Raw genomic sequence first — 20,746 nt, 5'->3', positions numbered from 1 at the left:
GGATTAGGTTAGATTCGTGTTTCTCTTATTTTGACTAAAACTCTCCGGATTCATATGAACGAGAGGACTCCACTTCCTGTCTACGCTGCCTTAGCCTTTCACAATAAAACATCCCATCGTCACATCTAAAATTTGATCAGAATTCCTTTCCAGGAAAGTCAGCCCGGATATGTCTAAATGTCTTATACTGATGAAATTAGTTGTTTTGCGGTGATATTGGGATTAATAATAAATGTACATTGGTTATTTCTGTTACTTTTCTTCTTTTTTTGTTGTTGTTGTCAAGTATTTCTACTTGGACAGAAATTAAAATGTTGCTTTTAGCTAGTAGAATCAAAATAATCAATGCATGAAATCTTAATAATATCCAAAGACAAGAAGAAGAAATGTATAAACTTTGAGTGGTGAAGTGGGTTTTTTATGTTGTCAGAAAATAACTGTGTTGTATTGTGCTGTTTTTTATATATAAATTCAACTCGTAGTTATTAACACAATTGTGTGTAAAATAAATAAAAATAAAATACAATAAATAAAATTTGACCGGCCTGCGAATCTACATCCGGCAATCCCGGAAGTACAAGAAAAGCTTGATTGACAACAGCGTAAGCCAATCAACTGCGACAATATCCGGTCTGACATCCAATCACGTCCCTCGTTGTTGAAGACGTGCCCATCAGTGAGGACCGGAACTCTCATGTTGTGTCCTTGTGAGATAACGAGGAATAAAAACGTGTTTTGTGTTTAGTGTATGTTTCTGTTTTCTCATCACCAGGTAAGACTGACTTTCTGAATTATTCCCTAATGTTGGATCATACTCGCGGAGACATTGTTTGGTTAAATAGACTCAGTCACATCTGTGTTGGTGGCCTGTGCCCGTTAGCATCTTGCTAACATGGAAGTTGCTCTCCTGTGAGTTTCTTTGAATTATTATTATAAATACCATTAAGACAAAGCAACCACCAGAGAGACTAATAATCTGCAGCTTAATGGTTTGTTTCAAAGTTGTGCCTCAACACAGACAGAATACAGGTTTCACAAATACTGTTAAAACTAATATTCAGATGCTTTTAACAACCTTTGCACCATCCCAGGTAAAATAGTCCACATTTGAAAAGTTTAAGGTATTTTTTCTTTATCTAAGATAGTGACCAGAAGTATTGCTTTGCACATGAGCTTATTAAAATGAGAATTCATATAAGCACAATTATCTTGTCTAGTGTATGAAGTTTGGTAAAGTAAACAAAGGTCTGAATTAAGTTTCCGTGGTTGTTGCCTGCTTTTCCATTAACAGACAGTGTTTTAATTCATTTAAAATTGATCTGGAGCAAAGTTTTGATCTGTAGAAACTTTTTATTTTAGTTTTTGCATCGCCTACATTTGGCCAGCACCTGATTACAGTTTACTACACCTACTAAGTGACTATACGTTTCATCCTCTCGTTCTTGTGTCTTCCAGGTTTTACTTTAAAAGAGCCCATCATGCCTCTTCACAAATACCCTCCCAAAATGTGGGAAGCTCTGAAAATGACGCAGGGCATCTATGCTCGTCTCCCTAAACACTACCTGAAGTCCCTGGAGAAGAAGGAGCCCACCCCTGTCCACTGGAGACCACTGGGAGTTCAGTACCGAGCCAACCCAGTCACTGGGCACAAGGAACGGGTGCAGGACGTCCCGATCCCCATCTACTACCCCCCAGAAGCCCAGGACGGCCTGTGGGGAGGGGAGGGCTGGATAAGTGGTTTCAGATACGCCAACAATGACAAAGTGAGATGTGATGCTTTTCTTTGTCATATATAATAGTTCACTGAATTTCTGACTTCTGTTGGTAAATGATAACTGTAATATAACATTTTATTTTCCTATTTTTAGACTATTTATAGAGCAAAAGATTAATCAACTAATCAAGAAAATAATCTGCAGTTCATTCAACATTAACATTAATAGTTAGTCTTAATTTTAAGTTTTAATAATAATATTGTTTCAATATTTGAACCAAAATGACTGAGCATTGTAATATTTTTCAATTTAAGACTTTATTGCTACTTATATCTCCAAAGAAATACGTTCTCAAAATTAATCTTTATTTAATTATTCTATTTTTTTTATATCAGTTACAAATTACAGTTATTATCTGGATCGAAAACGAGAAGTGAGAAGAATTTATCTTTTATTTCCTGCACAAAGCTGCAGTTATTTGACACATGAAGCTGCAGACATTAAACCATCACACTGAATTTACTTCTCTGAATCATCTCTTCCTGTAGATGTCCAATCGTCTGAAGAAAACCTGGAAACCACAGCTGTTCAAAAGAGAGTTGTACAGCGAAATCCTGGATCACACATTCACCATCACCGTCACACCTCGCACTCTAAACCTCATAGATGCTGTCTATGGCCTGGACTTTTATATTCTCAGAGTAAGAGAACAGTACCTCTGAATAAAAGAATATGTCATATTTTTTGTCGAGCTTTTTATGTGACTCCTATGTCTGTCTCATTTAGACACCAAAGGAAGACCTGAACTCCAAAGTAGGAATGGACCTGAAGAGAGCAATGTTGCTTCGCCTGGTGCGCAGAAACACAGAGCTTTACCCCAATGACCCTGTCAAAAGAGAGAAGGTTTACAGTAAATACAAGGTCAGTCGGATGTGTTTTAATCCACTTGTGTGTGGTTTATGGCACAGAGGTAACAATTAACCTTTACGTTGTTATGTAATTCTGTCTGAGCAGCAGTTTGAGATGCCAGAGGAGGAGGTGGAGTGGGTGGGTCTGAGTCTGGAGGAGGCTGTGGAGAAACAGAGGCAGCTGGATCACAAGGTAACAAAGTCTTGAAACAGAAATGCCTCAATCTCACGTCAGCATCTAGAATCAAAGCAGCTGAGCTAATGCTTTGCTGTGGCAGTGCACAATATTTATATGAAATAAATAGATAGAAAAAGTAGTGGAGCAAAAATCATTTATCAGAGACAAACAGTATTTGACTACATTTCTGACTCTTCCAATTCCCTTGTCTGACCGTCTTTTCTCCTTGATAAATTACTTATTTAGCCCACTGTAATCAGACCACTAAAGAATGCTTGAAAAAGTCACAATAGGCTGAAATGCTTACATTTTTTGAAATAATAACATTTACATTATAAATGGTTCTGACCCCATTTTGTTCTGACTCTTGTCGTCAAGGAGCCCAAGCCTCTTTTTAAGGCCTGTGTGGACGAGCTGGTGGAGAAGCTGCGCCTCCAACATCTCTCAGAGCCACTCGTCATAGAGAAGAAGTGACGACCGCAACCGTCTGACCAGGACAGAAGCAGCTTTTCAGACTGAATCAATTAAGCAGGTTGTACTGTCAAGCTTCACGAGATGGCAGCGGGATTTTGAGTCGCATGGTTATTCCTTCCGAGTGGAGACCTGGACGACTTCCTGCAGTTTCCGTTCGGAGCAACTCAAAGGATGCAGCCACCTTGGACTAAAGCTTATTTATTGTTTCAGTTCTCCGTTTCCACTTGTGTATATAGGACCCATAAGTGAGACATTCAGGAGTAAAGAGAACAGCCACAATCAGTGTAAATCCTCCCGGACCAGCTGAGATAAAGAGCCTTGTATGGTATATGGAAAAAATAAATATAATCCCTGTTTTCTTAAAACTTGTTTCCGCTCATCTGTTCTCCAATAATTGTTCGAACACTTCACTGATTATTAGGGCCCGAGCACCGAACGGTGGGAGGCCCTATTGAAATTGTAAGGATTTTTCTTATTATTATTATTTGCCTTTTGGGGCTTTTTCAGGGCCGAGACATGCTCAAAAAATGATGAAACTTTGCAGGAAGTAAAAAGCCCAAAAAAGTAATTGTATTCTGGAGTAATTTGAAATGGGCGTGGCAAAATGGCTCAACAGCGCCACCTACGGAAAACCCCCTCAGTTAGCTTTCACCGATCCTAACGAAAATGAGGACAGTGGTGTATCATGACCAGATGCACAAAAAAGTCTCTCAGTGCATTATGAAAGACGCAACAGGAAGCCCGCCATTTTGCATTTAGTGGCCATTTTGGCCATATTCCACATTTTTACTTTGCCAAAGGACACGATGTCATAACTCCAGTGTGCATAGTCCTATCACTACCAAACTTCTGTCACATGATTAGAGTCCAAGCCTGAACAGCTCTATGTGTCAATATTTCCTCAGTGTCATAGCGCCACCTACTGATTCGCCATGAAACAGGAAGTACTTTGTAAATCCCCTCTGCATTATCCAACCGGCTCCGAACTACTGACCTATGATCACAATCCTGACCTGAACACATCCATATATTAATATTAGTTCAGGGTCATAGCGCCACCTACTGATCAGTGTGAAAATTAAGTTGTAACATTGTCCAATTGACACAAAATTGCTCACGCTACATCAGAGCCCCTACTTGAACAGTAAGTAATAATAGTGATGGCGCCACCTACTGGCAACAGGAAGTAAGCTTTGTTTTACAACTATCATTTGATTTACATACAATTTTCACAGTGTGATGTGCTATTGATAGCGTGGACCGTAATGAGCAATTAGCAGGCAAGGATTGACAACACGTGACGGACGCAGGAAGTGAAGCATTTGTCCTTGCCGCAGTGCGCAAAACGCATGTAACGCGGAGACGTGCGCTTGGTCATTGATGTCACACGTGTTTGGTTTTAAATAAACTGTAAAAAGATAAATAAATGGATAAAATAAAATGAATTTATGATTAAATACATTGCAACATGAAGTCATGAAGTCTCAGAAGGATCTGGGGCCCTGGGACATTTCTTCACTCGGCCTGAAGTTTATTGTACTAAAGCAGGGATTCCAAAACCTTTGAGTCCTTGATGCCCAAAATAACCGACTCAGAGATATGTGACCCCATTATCCCAAAGGATATTTTAGCTGAGCTTGTTCACAAAAAATCTCCCATGTGCAATGTTTCCTGTGGTGCTGTAAACTGACCTGCTGCAACTGATGCTGTCACTCATCTGTCATAATCACCATGCATGGTTATTTACATGGTTTTATTCTAACAAGTACTTTTTTTAGCTTTTGGAACAATTATGGCTGAAATATGATATTAAGAATTGCATCTAAATTGTATTTGATGTCTGTAAATCACCTTGTGACCCTTTTGTGTCTCATTAAAGGTCATACTTCTTCTAACCTGTTGAAGGCCTCGTCCAGATCTTCACAGTCACAGCAGCATCCGTACTGGTAGATATCACACTCGCAGCAGCACATGGGATCATCTGGCTCCGGAGGCTTTAACTTCTCCCATTTCATTATGGCTTCCTGAAGTTCACAGGGCAACTTCGTTCTCTGGAGCGATGCACAAATGAACTACACCATTAAAACAAACTATTAGTGCAGGGAACATATCTATGGAAATGTACTGACAGAATCTGTAACACAAAAACACACACATGATCTATAACTTTGAAAAAAGCACATATATACATACATATCAATATATAGGAGCAATTATCGTAATTATAGTATTAGTATTATTGCCTGAGGTGAGATGTAACCAAAACAATAGTTTGATATTTTGGCTGATTCAATTGAAGTTCGCAAGGCTAATATGAAGCTGGGCATAGCTTAGCATAAAGACTGGAAACAAAGCTAACCCATCTGTCCAACGCTAATAAAAATCTGCCACCCAGCCCATCTGAAGCTCATGAATTAGTATGTTATATCTATAGATTTAAATATGTTTCACACAAGGGTTTTACTCTGAAAATCTGTGTTGGGTCAGTGTCTCCATTCTAAATGCTAAGCTATTCCCCTGGATAATGTGACATTTAACAGACAAATGTTTAATTTGTAAGTAATATTTTGACAGCAATAATTATATCATAATATATACAGTATACACAAGAGAATGACAAGAGCATTTCCATGCATGAGTACTTAAAAGTGTGCTTACAGTATTTACTTGTAATAGAGTACTTTTACAATAGCACATTGTAAATAGTACAAGCTGAATATTATTTACCACCGTAGTGAGGCTGTGAAGTAAGGTCTTTTTCTGTGATTTCCACCAGATGGCGCTAAAGTGATTAAAAGGAAAACTGTAAAAAATGATTTGACAGATAAGATGATGGAGTCAGCTGCGTTAACATTAAAATCAAGTAATAACAAAATAACTTAAAATTAATGAGACACAAATTTTAAGCCACGAGAAGCCATGTGTTGACTTCCAAAAGGCTGTTGAATGTGTAACATCTCCACAAGCTTTGAAAACAATGTTAATTCCTCTTAGGGACGATGAATAGAACAACAATCAAAACAAACAGTGGTGAAATAAAATCATGCTTCTGCCCTAATGCGGCAAAGATCCTCACATGCTGTTGGAGTCAATGAGTAGTGGAAAGAAAGGAGCGCCTGGTTTCACTTTCATCACTTCCTATCTGATCACTGTCAGTTGTATTGGTGTTTTGCCATTGTGGTTACAGAGAGCTATTCTGGTTCACTGTGGAGCCCTCGCTGGGCCGGGGACTCCCGTGGGTGTTGTAATTTTGCAACAGAGAAGAAATGATTCCATGCAACTGTGAAGAGAAAAAGTCACACCGTACACCACAGGTTGGAATTACCCTTTAGTTGGTTCACATGTTCCATGTTGTCCAAATTTAAAAAACGAATCTTTTCGTGTTTTGGCAAAAGAACATTTGACTGATTCAACTTCGCTCCACTGAGCTAATTGAGGGATAAAAGTTAATGATAATCAGGCTCATTTTTAAAGTAAAATCAGGTCATAACAATAAGATAAGATACGAAAAGGTAAGATAAAATATGATATGAAATAATAAGACACGATACGATATGATATGAAATGATATGATAAGATATGATACGCCTTAATTTTCTGCAGCAAAGAAGACAGTCAGTCAAAGTAATAAATAAATAAGCATGCTAAATAAACACAAGGAAATAAAAATAAATGTATGAAATCTGATTAATTCATGTGAAATCTCCATCCACCACTTTGAATAGTATGTGAGCTTTGTCTGTCACATTTCAAAATTATTTGTGATTTCAGGGGGGGGTAAAGGAATCAGAAAGAGGTGACATCACGGCTGCAGCTACTTCTGACCCGACCTCCCACACACCTCTTCTTTCCCATCCATGTTTATCGTCTTCACTCATGTAGGTATTTGTTTTGGTTGGTGCGTCCTGATTTATCCCCTTTCAAATCAACCTGTGGTCAAATATAGTTTTTATGATTTAATACATTTAATTTAATTAATAATTAATGATTTATTAACACAGTGACACAAACACACACTTGAGGAGTCTTGAATTATTAGCCCATGTCAGTCTTTAGCAAAGATGATAAGCATGTGTTAAACATGATAGTGTGGACATGTTCAAACAAGCAGGCTGTAATGGTACCACTTCACAGGAAATAGTGTGTGTGCGTCTGTGTGTGTATTTAAAGCTCAAGGGCCTTGGACAGCAGCCCAGTCGGACTTTCCCACTAATAATATGAGCCATCTGGGTTAAAGTCAATCAACAGAGCGGGCGGAGGCAGAAAAGGTAACACCTGTTCTGTTCAACACTCCCAATATGAAGTACATGAAGTCACCAGGCACGCAGACTGAGAACAATCAAATATAATTACCCTTCTACTACGTCACCATTGTTGTGATGCACATCTACCTTTGTTTGCTCAGTTACAATTAGAACATGTAACAAGCACTTGAGGACTAGTCAGTGGATTTTCCCCTTCATTAATCTGTAATTACACATCATAGTTTATTAATTATAGTTTGTATTTATAACTGTGGTGGCCTGTACTGTGTTTCCTGTTTTTAGCACACCTACATCACCTTATCTACCTGATAATGTTTGAGTACATCCTCCCCCACTGATTATTCATCTGAATTAATAATGAAAGATCAAATAAATGTATTTTAGTTAAAAGTATGTACTTGCTTTAATCTGCTCAAAATTTGCGTATTTGAAAGAAGGCGAAGGAAACATGAGCCATTTTAAAATTAACGTTCGTAAAATAGTGATGCTCATTTTCCAATATGTCTCAATCTGTAAAATGTTACAATGCTAAGGTCAGCTTTACAAATTTCCCAAAACATTTGGCATCAACAAAGAATGGGTGATTCAGCAGAGACCACACAATGAAAAGGAGAAATGAGAACTTTTTTTCTTTCAGACTGGATTAGTGTCAAATGTGACAGGAACTATTTTGAGAATAAAAATCCATCAAGTTAAAAAGCTGCGACCGAACAGACCAAGGTTTCCAATAACCATAAACAAAGGGCCCTTCTCATCCCGAGCGTTTCTCCGGTGACGCTGTTGACATTTAAATGTTAAAGCGACCAAACCTCCTTCTTCACGTTGTTGTTGCCATGATTCATTGTTTTTACAAGTGAAAGTGCAGGTTAGGAATGTGTGTGGGCGTTCAGAGGAAGACAGGTCACATTCAAGAGCGTCCAAAATAACATCATCACAAGAGCAGTCGTCAGTTTCGGGGGAAGTAATGACATGACAGAAATAACACGTTAACATTTAATTTTTTCTTTGAGATATTTACAATGAAGTGCTACAGCGAGAGAGGGTGGAGTTGGACACGAGACAAGGTGCGAGTGAAAATTTGAAATAGACTGCAGAGTAAGATGAAACAGCACAGACAGAACTATGAAACCAAGGACAGGTTTCTAGTGTTTCTTAAGAGGATTAAATGTTTAAAAACACAAGAATATTGTGAAGAACTTCAGACTTGTGTTGTTAGAAAAAGTACTTGTTCACAATCAGTCTTTTTCCTTTTGAGCAGCACAACTTTCAACTCATTTTCCAAATCTGTAAAACAATTGTTACTGAACAGTCAAATACGAGACTCTGGACTAGTCTCGTTATTGTTAATCTAATTCCCTTCTCTGTGTAATTAAAAAAGGCATAGAGTCAAGCCATGTAGCCAGTCACATTTACCTTTAGCCTCAGCGTATACCCTCAAGTTCGGCCTGTATCGTTCATTACAAGGCCAAAACACTTGATGACGCTAAGGTACACAACTGAAGTTATGTCCCTAACATCTGCTGGTAGTTGGTAACTTTATTTGTGCAGAAGACCTTCAAACATACAAGGGACATTCACCATCTTGACCTATATTCTACAAACTGTTGTATATTGTGGATTTTGCCTCAGCGTGAATATATTTATATATATATATATAAATGCAAGTTTGTTTTCTGTTTGTTTTCTTTTTAACTTCCACCTGCCGTGGACTGTAGATGAAAATACGTTTTTAACTCTGGTACATATGAACCATTGTGCTCATGTCAATTAACTGTCCCTTTCAAATAAATACAAGTTAAAAAAAAAAAAGTTAAGGAAAAATAAAAACCTTTCAAACATCTGGAAAGTTGTCGGCGTTGTGTTCGGTTAAAGGAAACTGATCTCACCAAATATAACACAACAGTTTTTTTAAGAGGGACGTTTGTTAGTTCTCTTTTTCAGCTCCACTCGTACTGTGAGAATCTCATACTTCAATGCTAGCAGCATTTATGGACAAATATTCAAAAATGTTAAGCTGCTCCTGATCATTAAAGCCTTGACCAGCGAGGCTCTCAGGGAACGATAAAGATGGAGGGATAGGGGGACATTGAGTTGAAACTAAATTACACTACAGACACATAACAGTGTTACGCAGCTGCAGCAAGTGAGGCATTGTGCTCCATCTTGGATTTGGACCACATGAACTTTTCTGGCTCTAAATCTCAGGCTGTTTATAACGATGGACAACTTGACGTCTTGATCACCATTTGGTGGCTGGCTGCTGTAGAGTCATAAACCCCGCCTCCTCCATAGTTAGTGGATGGGACATCTAAAAAGCCAAAGTGCACGTACATTTTAATCAAAAATTGTTTCTGTCATTTTAGGTAGCTGCTGACCCTGTTGTCTTAGCTAACAGCTGTTGCGCGGTTGAATTCTGCATTTCGCAATGATAAAGTGCTTACATCTGTGGGAGACTAGCTATTATTCGACAATTTGCGATAGTTCCTGTTTACAGTGGCACGTGCATGCCCAGTATACATTAGTGGTCAAGTGATATGCGTTCTAAGCCGTGTTAGTATGGAAAGGGATTTAAACTAATCCGAAGCCAAACGCTAGTGTGGGCGGAAATTAATTTTGTTTGAAAAACGGGCGCAGTCTGAAACCATAGTAATTTAGTTGTAGTCTGACTTTTGACTTGGGATGTTGTTACTGCGGCTCCATTCCCCAATCACTACTGAGCAAGATGGCACTATTCGTATATGGGATATTTCGGCTTAATTTCTGGATAGTGGGATGAAGTGGAGATGTGTCATCCATCTTTATTTACAGTCTATTCTCTAAATCACGAAAGGTTAAAGAAATAGGTTTTCCTTTTGAGAAGTGCATTTAACTTAATTTCTTGCAGAGTTACGTCTTCATTAGAGAGCTTTATAGGTGCTGATTTGAACAGAGCATGGCTAGCGTTTTCACATTGCCTTCACTTTATGCTAAGCTAAGCTAACTGTGTACCTCTACACTTGGCAGGAAAGACAATCAGCACATTTGCCCAAAAAGAACTATTCCTTTAAAAAAGGGCACAGAATACATTGATGATGATGCTACATGGTCCCCGCCTCATAGCGCCTCTTCTTTCTTCACCTGAACCTCGCTGGCGAGGCCGTCCTGTGGCTCTGACTGCAGACTCTGGTTCTCATTGACCAGCATGTTGAACTGCAGGTCACTGTACTGGGAAAAGTCCTGAGTGTGCGAGCCAATGTTCTGGTTAAAGGTCACCTCCATGTTGGTAAATGTGGAGCTGCCGTCAGGCTCCATCTCAAAGTCAAACATATCCCATAATGCAGGCATTTCTAGCAACTGACTAAGCAAGGCCGCCTCATCTGTGCGGTTGTTTGAGTCCTGGGGCGCGTTATAACACGCCGCCCCGACAGCAGAGGCTGCAGGCTGGCCGGCACAAGGCCACTTGTCTGGAGGCATCGTGGTGTGAGGCTGCGTGAAGTGGAAGGGCTGCTCTGCTGCAGGTGCACACTCTGCTGCAGGAGAAGAAACAGATTGTGTTACAGAGAAAATAAATACCTGTGAGAAATACAAGCAACTGGCAGTTATGAGGTAGAGACACATGATTCTTGTTATTTGAATCTTGATATTATTTAAATCTTCTGCTCAAAAAAGGTTTATTTAACCACCTTTCTGAATTAAATTTCAGAAGACAAGAAAAAACTCACCTGTTAAACACGTCTTCTCTCTGAAACTGATGTCTGACTTTATTCTGCACTTCCTCTTCACCTCATATGGATCTGAAATGGAAAAACGGTTTGGAGACTTAAATTAACTGCTGCAGCTACTTCATAACATTTACATTAAAACCTTATAGGCGACACAGCGAGTTAGAGTGTAGAACAATCCCAAAGAACGGACACGTCAGTGTTTTTACCCCTGACTGACCTGGGTTGTGTGGCAGGTACGTGAAGGTCACTGACTCGCTCTCCATTTGGTCTGAGATGCGACGCAGTGAGACGCTGACCTCCACCTCCTCCGTGAGGTTCTGGTCCTGGTACGGTGGCGTCTTGAACACGATAGCGATCTGCCGGTGCACATCTGTCTGGGCGAACTCCCCATTCGCCTTCCACGAACCGCGCCGGAATATGATCTCAATGTCATCTGTGGATCAGTGACCACGCGTAAAGTCACATTCATTTCATCATCACCAGGGTTGACGCGAGGAATATATCATTTTTCAGGTTATAAATATTTTATTTTATTTTCCAGTAAAACTACAATGACCGCCCTGTGGTTGTATGCCTCCATCATCCAGTGCAGTTCAAGTCTACATACATTTTTTTCCAGACTCATTATAAAGGTCACGTGACCTTTGATCTTTGACTCTAAAATCAAATCAATAAATCTTTGAATCCAAAGTTACAACTGGTCAAAACTTTGATGAGTTTTTCCGTGAGTCATCAGTTTGATCCAAATTTGAAGAAATTATCTCATGGTGTCCTTTAAGAAATTGTGTTGACAAGAATGGGACGTATGGACAGATGGACGGATGGACAACCCGAAAACATAACGTCACCAGCGCGGCAGCACAAAAAGCCATTTAATTCTTTTAAATTATATTTTATAAGATTATATAATCTATTCTGTCATAGTCAGTATTTTTACTACTTATAATGTGATTTTGTATGTAATCTGAGCATATTTTGACTGACAGATTAATACTAATGATCCAGGCCTCTGACATCACCTTCTGTTTCCCAGAACAGATAGAGGACACAAATAAAAATAAAACTTCCTCTCACCTTTCTGCACTTTGTCACACAACATGTAGATCTCAGTCTTTCCCGAGCAGGAGCCTCTGTTCTGGTTCAAACAGGTGATCTTCAGCTGGGATGTAGTCGTGGCCTCTGTGAAACGAAAAATAAAAAAATCATAAAACATGCAACAATGCCTAGGATTCACGGGATCTGTTTTGGCTCCGCTGGTTAAACTGTGGTGAATAAGTGTTTGTGTGTCTGGCGATGTCTCACTCTTGTCATAGATTGTAGTGGACACCACAGGGTTGAGACTGTCCTTCCTGCCGTCCTCCCACTCGAGCTCACACTGGAAACACAGACGCACGGCGTTCATGTCCAGGTCTTCAATGCCCTTCGTGTCACCAGCTGAGGGAGGAGAAGACGCAAAAGATAGATACGATGAGTCACAAGGAATTTTATCACTGAGTCAAAAAAAGAAACTGTTTGTGGTCTGAGACTTCAGTGAAAAATCCCACTCACTTTGAAAGGGGTCGATATTTTGGCTTCTTCTTTTCTGAAGTGAAGAGTCAAGTTCTCTCCTCCTCACACACTGGATACCAAGGTTGGCAAAGCTGCGTCATTAAATTTAAACACATTGTGTCAGGACTTTTTATCTGCTGCGATTTAGGGCGAAGAGACACGATGTAAAGAGAAAAATGGATTTAACACTCTGGGAGAAAGATATACATGAGATGGATGTTCACCTGTGTCGCCGGCTGCTCTTAGGGTTCAACGAGACCTCACAGATCCCTGAACCAATCGGGCAGTCTTTACCCACAAGGCAGTGGGGGTGAGGCCGATGAGGGAGGTCTTTGGTCACCAAGGAAACGGTGACTGTGACCCTCTTTATGTATTCAACAGGACCCTGGATCTGAAAGAGTGAACAAGACAGGAAAATAAAAGAGAGAAAGTATAAAGAAATGTGGTTCGGACAAATCTTTTTATATGATATTCAGGTTTCTCGCAATATTGAAGAAAGAGATAAAAAAAATCGTTAATCAATCTTACGATTATGTCCTTAATTAATTTCGTCTATAATATTACAAAAGGTTGTGGGAAAAAAATATTTCAGTTACAACAGTTTGAAACCCAAAGATACTTCATTTACTGTCACTTTTGGCAGAGAAGAGCAGAAATTTTCACAATTATTTCAATTTTTCAAAGCCCTTTCTATTCTTTGTAATATTAAGTGTGTGTATTTGTGCAGATTAAATGCTCTCACACTTTTTAGGTTCCCCTCTTTTTCTCCTGTGTGTTATCACTGACCCGTTTGGAAACATTTCCCTGTGTATCCTGTAGATAATAACTGCTTCTTGGGATTTTTTTAAATAAAATGGAAAAATGCAAAGGGAAAAAATTAAAGCCACATAACCCTAAATTTTCATCTCAAAAATGTGAATTTCAAATTCAGAAATTTCAGCCGTTAAAACCCCCACACAATGTCTAAGGAGTTAAATGTGTAGGGGGGGTTAGTGTAATGGAAGAGTATAAACTGCCAGTCGTTGGCCACATTTCAGGTGGGATTTATGGGGACTTTCTAATTCACTACATCAACCCACATCCCTTCAGCTCCACCCAGCTCCACCCAGCTCCACTGTCTGCACAGTGGAGCAGCAGGGGGGTATAAGTGTACACACCAAACAAAATCCACTGTGGGTGAAACCTGCCGCTCTCTCAGCACTGGTGAATCCCCTTCAGGGTCAAAAACCAAAACCAAATTTAACGTAGCATAAAGAGAGATGAACTCGATGGTGACTGTACCTCAATCGCAGGCTGAGTCTTGTTGGTGTCGGTGCTGGACACCCCCAGGATGCTGCCGGCGGAGCGTCCTTCACACTCGTACCGAAACCTCATGCCTCTGTCCTTGGGCTCCTCCACCACCACCAGCCTGGGCTTCTCCAGGATCCGGTCCAGCATGTCGGTGTCGTCCCGGTTCTTAGAGGAAACGCCTTGACATTGGCGAGGGGAGCTGGCCGAAGAGGTGACGGCCCGGGAGGGAGGAGCTGACGCCATCACACTGGGATTGTTCAGCCGCAGCAGGGACTGAGGGAAGGTGCAGATCGGCTGAGGAAACAAAAACAACAACACAACTTTATTCACACTGAGCACAAACAGATGAAGATCAAATAATATTCAATCAGACAACAGATAAAACTCAATAAAAGTTTAAGACCAAGAACAGACACAATTAAGAAGAGAGACATTCACCACAGAGATACTGAGCTCTTCAATTCTTCCAGAAATATCATCAGTTTGATTAAGAACAGGTGAAGTTTATGTACGATGTACAAGTTGTTTAGAGCTAAAACAATGAATCGATTAATCAACAGAAAAATTGTTGGCAACTATTTTGGTAATAGATTTATTATTTCAGTAAGAAAAAAAAAGAGATAAATAATCCAATATTTTATCTACTTTTTTCTTTACTTTCCCATTAATCATCTCACAACTCTGGACAATTTGTCCGGTGACCCTTCGGAGGGGCCCGGGCCATAGGCTGGAAACCACTGAACTACCAAACTACATATGAAGTAGTTGAAACCAGCCACAACGGTAAAATGGTGCATATATAAGTTGGAGTCGATAACACCATTGCTGATAATGTTGACGATATTAAAACTGAGTACCTCCTACAGGCTTCCCCACAGAAATAGAAAACTTACAAACAGAGAAAACGGATCAGTCACAGAAAGGTTTTTAAACAGAGAAGCAGATGTCTGTCGTCCATCGTATCAGATCAGAGTGTAGGAGAAGCTTTCTGCAGTGAAGCAGCACAACTGAGCTTTCCCTTCATACATGTGCTTTGTATCTGAGCGTAGCATAAACCATGTGCTCTTTGGCCTTTCCGTTACACCGCAGACTTTTTTACATCCCCACACAAACTTTTACTTTCTCTCTCTGCAAATTCTCTGCACCACTAGTCACATATTCCTGTCCTGTAGAGCGTCTAGAGGCCTGAAAGTAAAACAAACTAAATCACACACACCAAAGTTTTCATCTGTTCTAGCATCGGTTTAACAAAAGATGAAGATCAAACCTGCAGGGAACAAAGACGAATAGAAGCTGACTCCTCTCACACTCGTGCAGCAGGGAAACCAGGCCGGGGGCTCATTAAAGCGTCGCTGCAGAGATCTGGATGATGCCTCTGCATGAGATCATGTTTCACTGTTTCCTGTCAGGCCACAGATGTATATGCTGCTTTGTTAGCGTGATAATCGGGACATACCTGTTCTCCTTAAAAACACGGAAGCTAAACAAAAGCCTGGCAAACTGACCCAGCGAACAGGAAATAGGGAGAGAGAACCTGACGTACATCGACCAATAGGAGGAGGAGAGCGGTGCGAAGAATGCGACCTCTAACCCCCAGTGGGTTTGGCGAGTATACAGGGAGGACGGCAAACTGAAAGTAGGAGTCAGATTACAGTTGTTCCATGTCGTCCCAGCCACTCCTGCTCGTTCTTCTTCGCCCTCAGCCTCCTCCCACAGACCAGCATGCTGGGGAGGCGTGGCAGCTTCTCACAGGCCACAGTGACTAAGAACTTTGTCACAAACTGTTCCCCAAAATGTATCAGTCACACACGTACTAATCGTTTGCTAGTAAAGAGTTAATTTCTGGTGGGCTACGTTACATGTGTTTGTTTATGTGTGTGAAGGCTACAGTTACAGCTACTCATCAGATTACAACACCTCTGACCTCCCTCATGTCTGGAAACCACGTGCTTTACAGTCAGAGCCTGAGCTGCCTGAAAACGGCTCTGCACAACAACAACAGAGCCAACCATCTGTAGGCTGCACATGCGCCACGACGCAGTTCAATCTTTTAAATCTTTCTGAAAACCTCTTTACAAAACCAGAAAAACAGGAATCCAAACAGAAGCTTCCTCTGAGCGTAATATGATTATGTTTTTAGCAGCAACTTTAAGAGCAATATACAAGAATATAACTGACTTAAACACTGATATATGAACATTGAAAACTGCACAGATCAATTGATAGAGATGTTCCCATACCATTTTTTCCCTTCCTGATACCTGGACTTTGCATATAAGCCGTTACCGAATACAGATGACAGCTAGCATTGCTGTGTGGCCTATTGCTAGTGATGTAATTTGCCACAGTCACCCCTCGTAACAGAGGTCTTGCTGCCGGGACATGTCGCTGTTTTAGTTGTGGGACTTTCCAGCGTGAAATATTATCAAACTGCTGACAGTTTAGTTGTCTCGCCCCATGCCCGACCTGGCATTGGAGAAAATACCGGAATCAAGTTTTTAAAATGACCTCTATAATTCATTCTTGAGCCAAAAGCTAAATTAAGCAACACTTTAACAGTTAATGTAATGTCCACTAAGTTTAAAACAATTACAATTAGAATGCAGTTTAATATCTTTAACATAATCGGTGACAACTAACAGGGAGGAAAAGGTCCAAAATTATTTACGACCTGGACAAGAAGCATAAATGGATGAATGAATGATTACAGATTTCTCAAGGTCGTGGGTCTGGAAAACTAATTTGTTCCAACCAGTTATTTGCTCAAAATATAAAGTACTTTCCACGACCTGCAGACTCTGTATTGAACTGTGTCTTGTGTTTTAACCACACTGGACAACTCCTGTCTTCTTTAAACACACCGCCCACACCTGAATGAAACCTCCCTGTTGGGTGTAGCAAAAGCCAACAATCAGGAAACCACCAACTGAGGTTGGAACCAGACGAGCCCAGACACAACAACACAAATGACAAAACTGGTGTAAACACACCGCCACTGTTCAGAACGCAGCCAAGCATGACAGTGTGAACCCACTTACCGGGTGTGAAGTGCCTCTGGCCACCAGCACCGGCTGTGACGCCAGCGAGGAGCTCTGTCGGTGCATCCTGAGGTGCTGGCTGCGCGGCACCTGGGGGGGGAGGTCGGCAGGAGGGGCACAAGGTCGAGGGAGGCCGACAGCTGACTGCTCACCGTCCTGTGTGATGATTTCCTCAATGAGCTCTATTGGAAAATAAATATTGTTGATGAATGAATAGAATCTCAGATGGGAAATCAAACAAGGTATATTCACAATGACTGAGAACAGTGTTATTCAAATACAGATTTTATGACTGATGATAAAAAATAATTTCAAACACTTGTCATGTAACCCCAGCAAACTTTGTCTACATAAAACAAATCTATGTTATTATATAAGTTTGGCTAAACATCTAGATATATAACGACAGGTAATCCATTATTTCTTCATAGTTTCCTGAAGAATTCCTAGAAGGAACCATGTTGGTTCTAATGTTTTTTTAATCAAATCATATGGTTCTTTTCAGGAAACTTTTCAGGAGACCATTTGGAAATAAATTAGGATTCATGGAGTGGTAAGATAAAGTGTAAAACCATCATAAGTAAGGATTTTTACAGGTGGATTAATGGAATCTCAATAACAAAGTCAAATTTTAGCTTTTTAAATCCCATTTGTTGAGCATTTTCTTGTTTAAACTATGGCCTGATACCGAAAAGTACCAATACTGCTCTGTTAAAAGAAGTGTTGCAAAATGCATTCAAAATGTTAAAGCGCTTGTCCTGAAGTTATAACTATTTAATTCTTGTAGTTTAGTGCATTGGTTCCCAGGCTTGGGGTCAGGCCCCACCAAAGGGTCACCAGTTAAATCAGAGGGGTCATCAAACAGTTAAAGTTCTTAAACAAATATATGTTCATTCATTTGGCGTTTTATCTAATCTTTGATGACGCTGTTACATTTTCTTAAGTTCTTAATACAAAGCCATTTCCTTCTGATATGTGTAGTAGACGTGTGAAGTGGCATAAAATGGAAACACTGTGATACAACTCCATTTACTCGAGCACTTAAAATGTCACGGTGTAAATCGAGTAGATGTACTTAGTGACTTTCCACCACTGTCGAGTCAACCAGAGAAAGTCAACAACAGTCTTGTTGCCATGGTTTCATGCATTTGAATTCACCATGCAGTCTAAATGGGGCCTGTTATTCAAGTGTGACCGACACTTCCTGCTGCAGTAGTCGTACAAAGTTATCACAACAGAAACCAGTAGTGTATTAAGCAATAAGCAAAACATAATGTATTCAATACATAATCACCAATAAGTTATATTTTAAGAACATGAGAGAAAAGTGGAGTATTTTCTGTTAATCTCATACTAACCATGAATGTAACCGAATATGTCCAAGTAGGGCTGGGCAATAAAACAATAAAGATTTCATAATGATTTTTATCGATAGCGATATAACAAAATGTTAATATTTGTTGCTTACACATTGTGTCAGCACAGTGAGGAGGAATAACACGTCATTGATCTACCTCATATTGATCTACCTCATAAAGTGTTTGTTGTTCTCGAGTAATTAACAAGAGTTTAAAAACCTTTTAAACTTAGAAGAAATAATAATGTGACCTCTGTCATAAAAATTTTCGATATCGGCTGATATGAAAATGTTAATCTTGAAATAATATTTTGGCTTTAATTTGAACCACAATCATAATAAACTACAACCTGAATCTGCAAACTTAGGTGATTGGGTTTCTGACATTGTATAGGTTCCCACTGAGGATCACCCAACAAATCAAACTGTAATGAATGGATAAGGTGATTTTAGCTTTAAATGCAAGAATGAAATGATTTTTTGAAGCTACTGTGTTTTGTATTTTGTTGATTTGTGGTCTGAAGTTCTGCAGCTGTTGTGTTAGGAAGCAGAAACAGCGATGATGGTTCACTTCTCTCTCAGCAGGAGTCACCTCAGGTCACAGAGCTGCCTCACACATGAACGTAAAACGTGAACAAATACAAGAGTGTAAACTCACCGAAGTCTGACAGGCCTCGGTCTGCAGGACAAACACAGAAAACAAACTGTCAGTGAACACAACATGTGACTGTTGGAGCGGAGCAGGGGGCAGAGGGAGAGAAGGAGCCGGGGAGGGGAGCTCTGATCCCGGGGAATGGGTGTTGGCTTCTCCGCTCTGACACATCACATGCCTGAGGATGATGTCACCTCTCTCTCTCTCTCTCTCACACACACACACACACACACACACACACACACACACACACACACACACGCACATGGACACTTACCAGAAGAACCAGTGAAGATGTCCATGTCTTTCATCGCATGTAATCGGTCCTTTAAAAAACATAAACTTTGCCGTCGTGTTCGTTGACTTTCTTCCCACAAATGGTCGCCTCTCTTCGGTTAAAGCTTCTGCTCACGTCCCCTCTGCTCGGATACAGTCTCCTCAGAGGAGGCAGCAGCAGCTCTGGATGATGGCAGCAGCCTGTGACTCTGTGTTTAACCCACTTGAAAACACTGGATGATGAAGTCTGAACTTCACTGCAGTGTTTCCGCAGCAGGCCGGGCCGTGATTGGCCGGTTCAGGATGTGGAAATCCCCTCGACGTCATCACGTCAACTCTCTGACGGGAACCCCCCCGCCCCCCCGGTACCTGCTTGAAGCTTCACCAGGACACGTGGTGTTTTTAACTCATTTGAATATTCCACATTTGACTATCTAATAAACAAGACCCACAAAATGAAAATTATTTTCTAAACCAAACAACCATGTGTTCTGAATATGCAAATATATCTGCATCTATTTAAATAAGCACTGCATCCACAAACACCTACTGTGCATCACGCCAGAGTCAGGTGTTTGTTCAGCGTCTTGATGTGATCATGTTTCTTCACTGAGAAAAAGTGTGAATTCCTGGTTTTATGATTAATTGCAGATCTGAGCCCGCACCAACAAACTTCCTGCACGATTTTGTAACTGCTGTTAGAAAACTTGGTTCCAAACTTTTCCATGTTTGGGGAAGTTATGTGGTGCTGCAGTGCCCCCTGCTGTTCCCATGGAGAACAGACGATTTAAGGGAAATGGAAAGTAAAAGTTGAAGTGTTTCGAGGAAGCAGTTAAAATCCTCCTTGGCTACATCTAGGGGCGTGACACTACAGCTACATGCTGTGATTCAGCATTTTCTATTTTTATATAAGTCCTACTAAGGATGAGTCAAGTAATCAGGGGGTCCTTGTTCATATGTCACTGGTTTTCAAGTAGTGGATGATCTGTGTACAATACTATACATGGTAGGAAAATGAGAAATCTGCACCACATCCCCCCCATCAAGCATCATTTGTGTAGGTGAGAGCAAACACTAACATTTGGCCTCACGTCCCTCAACCCTCAGGCCTCAAGCCCAACTCAATTAGTTTACTATAGAAACGTATATTACACACTATTAAGTCATATTTCTGAAAAGGGTTAAACGATTACAGACACATCTACTGTATTTAGTGTATTGTAGCAGCATTACTCCAAGTTATTCATCTTTCAACAGGTAATTAACCAAACTTCATGAATTCAGTGACCTATGATCAGCAGTTGAAACTAACAATCTTCAATCACAGGACAATAAATTAAA

At 40.3% G+C, this 20,746-nt stretch overlaps 2 protein-coding genes across 6 annotated transcripts; one reads left to right on the top strand and one right to left on the bottom strand.

Moving 5' to 3' along the window:
• Nucleotides 1-633: 633 nt before the first annotated feature.
• On the top strand, nucleotides 634-3,640 carry mrpl28 (mitochondrial ribosomal protein L28). The gene is made up of 6 exons (XM_034604425.1): nucleotides 634-772; nucleotides 1,456-1,763; nucleotides 2,264-2,416; nucleotides 2,502-2,636; nucleotides 2,730-2,816; nucleotides 3,180-3,640. The coding sequence occupies exons 2-6, from the start codon at nucleotides 1,479-1,481 to the stop codon at nucleotides 3,273-3,275; spliced, it is 756 nt and encodes a 251-aa protein (XP_034460316.1). The 5' UTR covers nucleotides 634-772; nucleotides 1,456-1,478; the 3' UTR covers nucleotides 3,276-3,640.
• A 4,877-nt stretch (nucleotides 3,641-8,517) lies between these two features.
• Nucleotides 8,518-19,680, bottom strand: relb (v-rel avian reticuloendotheliosis viral oncogene homolog B). 5 transcript variants are annotated; one of them, XM_034604420.1, is made up of 11 exons: nucleotides 19,407-19,680; nucleotides 19,136-19,156; nucleotides 17,121-17,302; nucleotides 14,074-14,376; nucleotides 13,017-13,183; nucleotides 12,793-12,884; nucleotides 12,547-12,678; nucleotides 12,319-12,423; nucleotides 11,462-11,677; nucleotides 11,242-11,313; nucleotides 8,518-11,046 (listed from the first exon to the last, which is right to left on the bottom strand). In XM_034604420.1, the coding sequence occupies exons 1-11, from the start codon at nucleotides 19,438-19,440 to the stop codon at nucleotides 10,634-10,636; spliced, it is 1,737 nt and encodes a 578-aa protein (XP_034460311.1). In that variant the 5' UTR covers nucleotides 19,441-19,680; the 3' UTR covers nucleotides 8,518-10,633. The 5 variants fall into 5 exon arrangements, with proteins under 5 accessions (XP_034460311.1, XP_034460310.1, XP_034460312.1 ...); XM_034604419.1 differs by having other exon boundaries at nucleotides 8,518-11,049; nucleotides 19,407-19,679; XM_034604421.1 differs by lacking the exon at nucleotides 19,136-19,156 and having other exon boundaries at nucleotides 8,518-11,049.
• Between the last annotated feature and the right edge of the window lie 1,066 nt (nucleotides 19,681-20,746).

This window comes from Hippoglossus hippoglossus, chromosome 13 (assembly GCF_009819705.1).
Source record: "Hippoglossus hippoglossus isolate fHipHip1 chromosome 13, fHipHip1.pri, whole genome shotgun sequence".
NCBI classification, from domain to species: Eukaryota; Metazoa; Chordata; class Actinopteri; order Pleuronectiformes; family Pleuronectidae; genus Hippoglossus; species Hippoglossus hippoglossus.
This window is presented reverse-complemented; position numbering and strand designations above follow the sequence as displayed.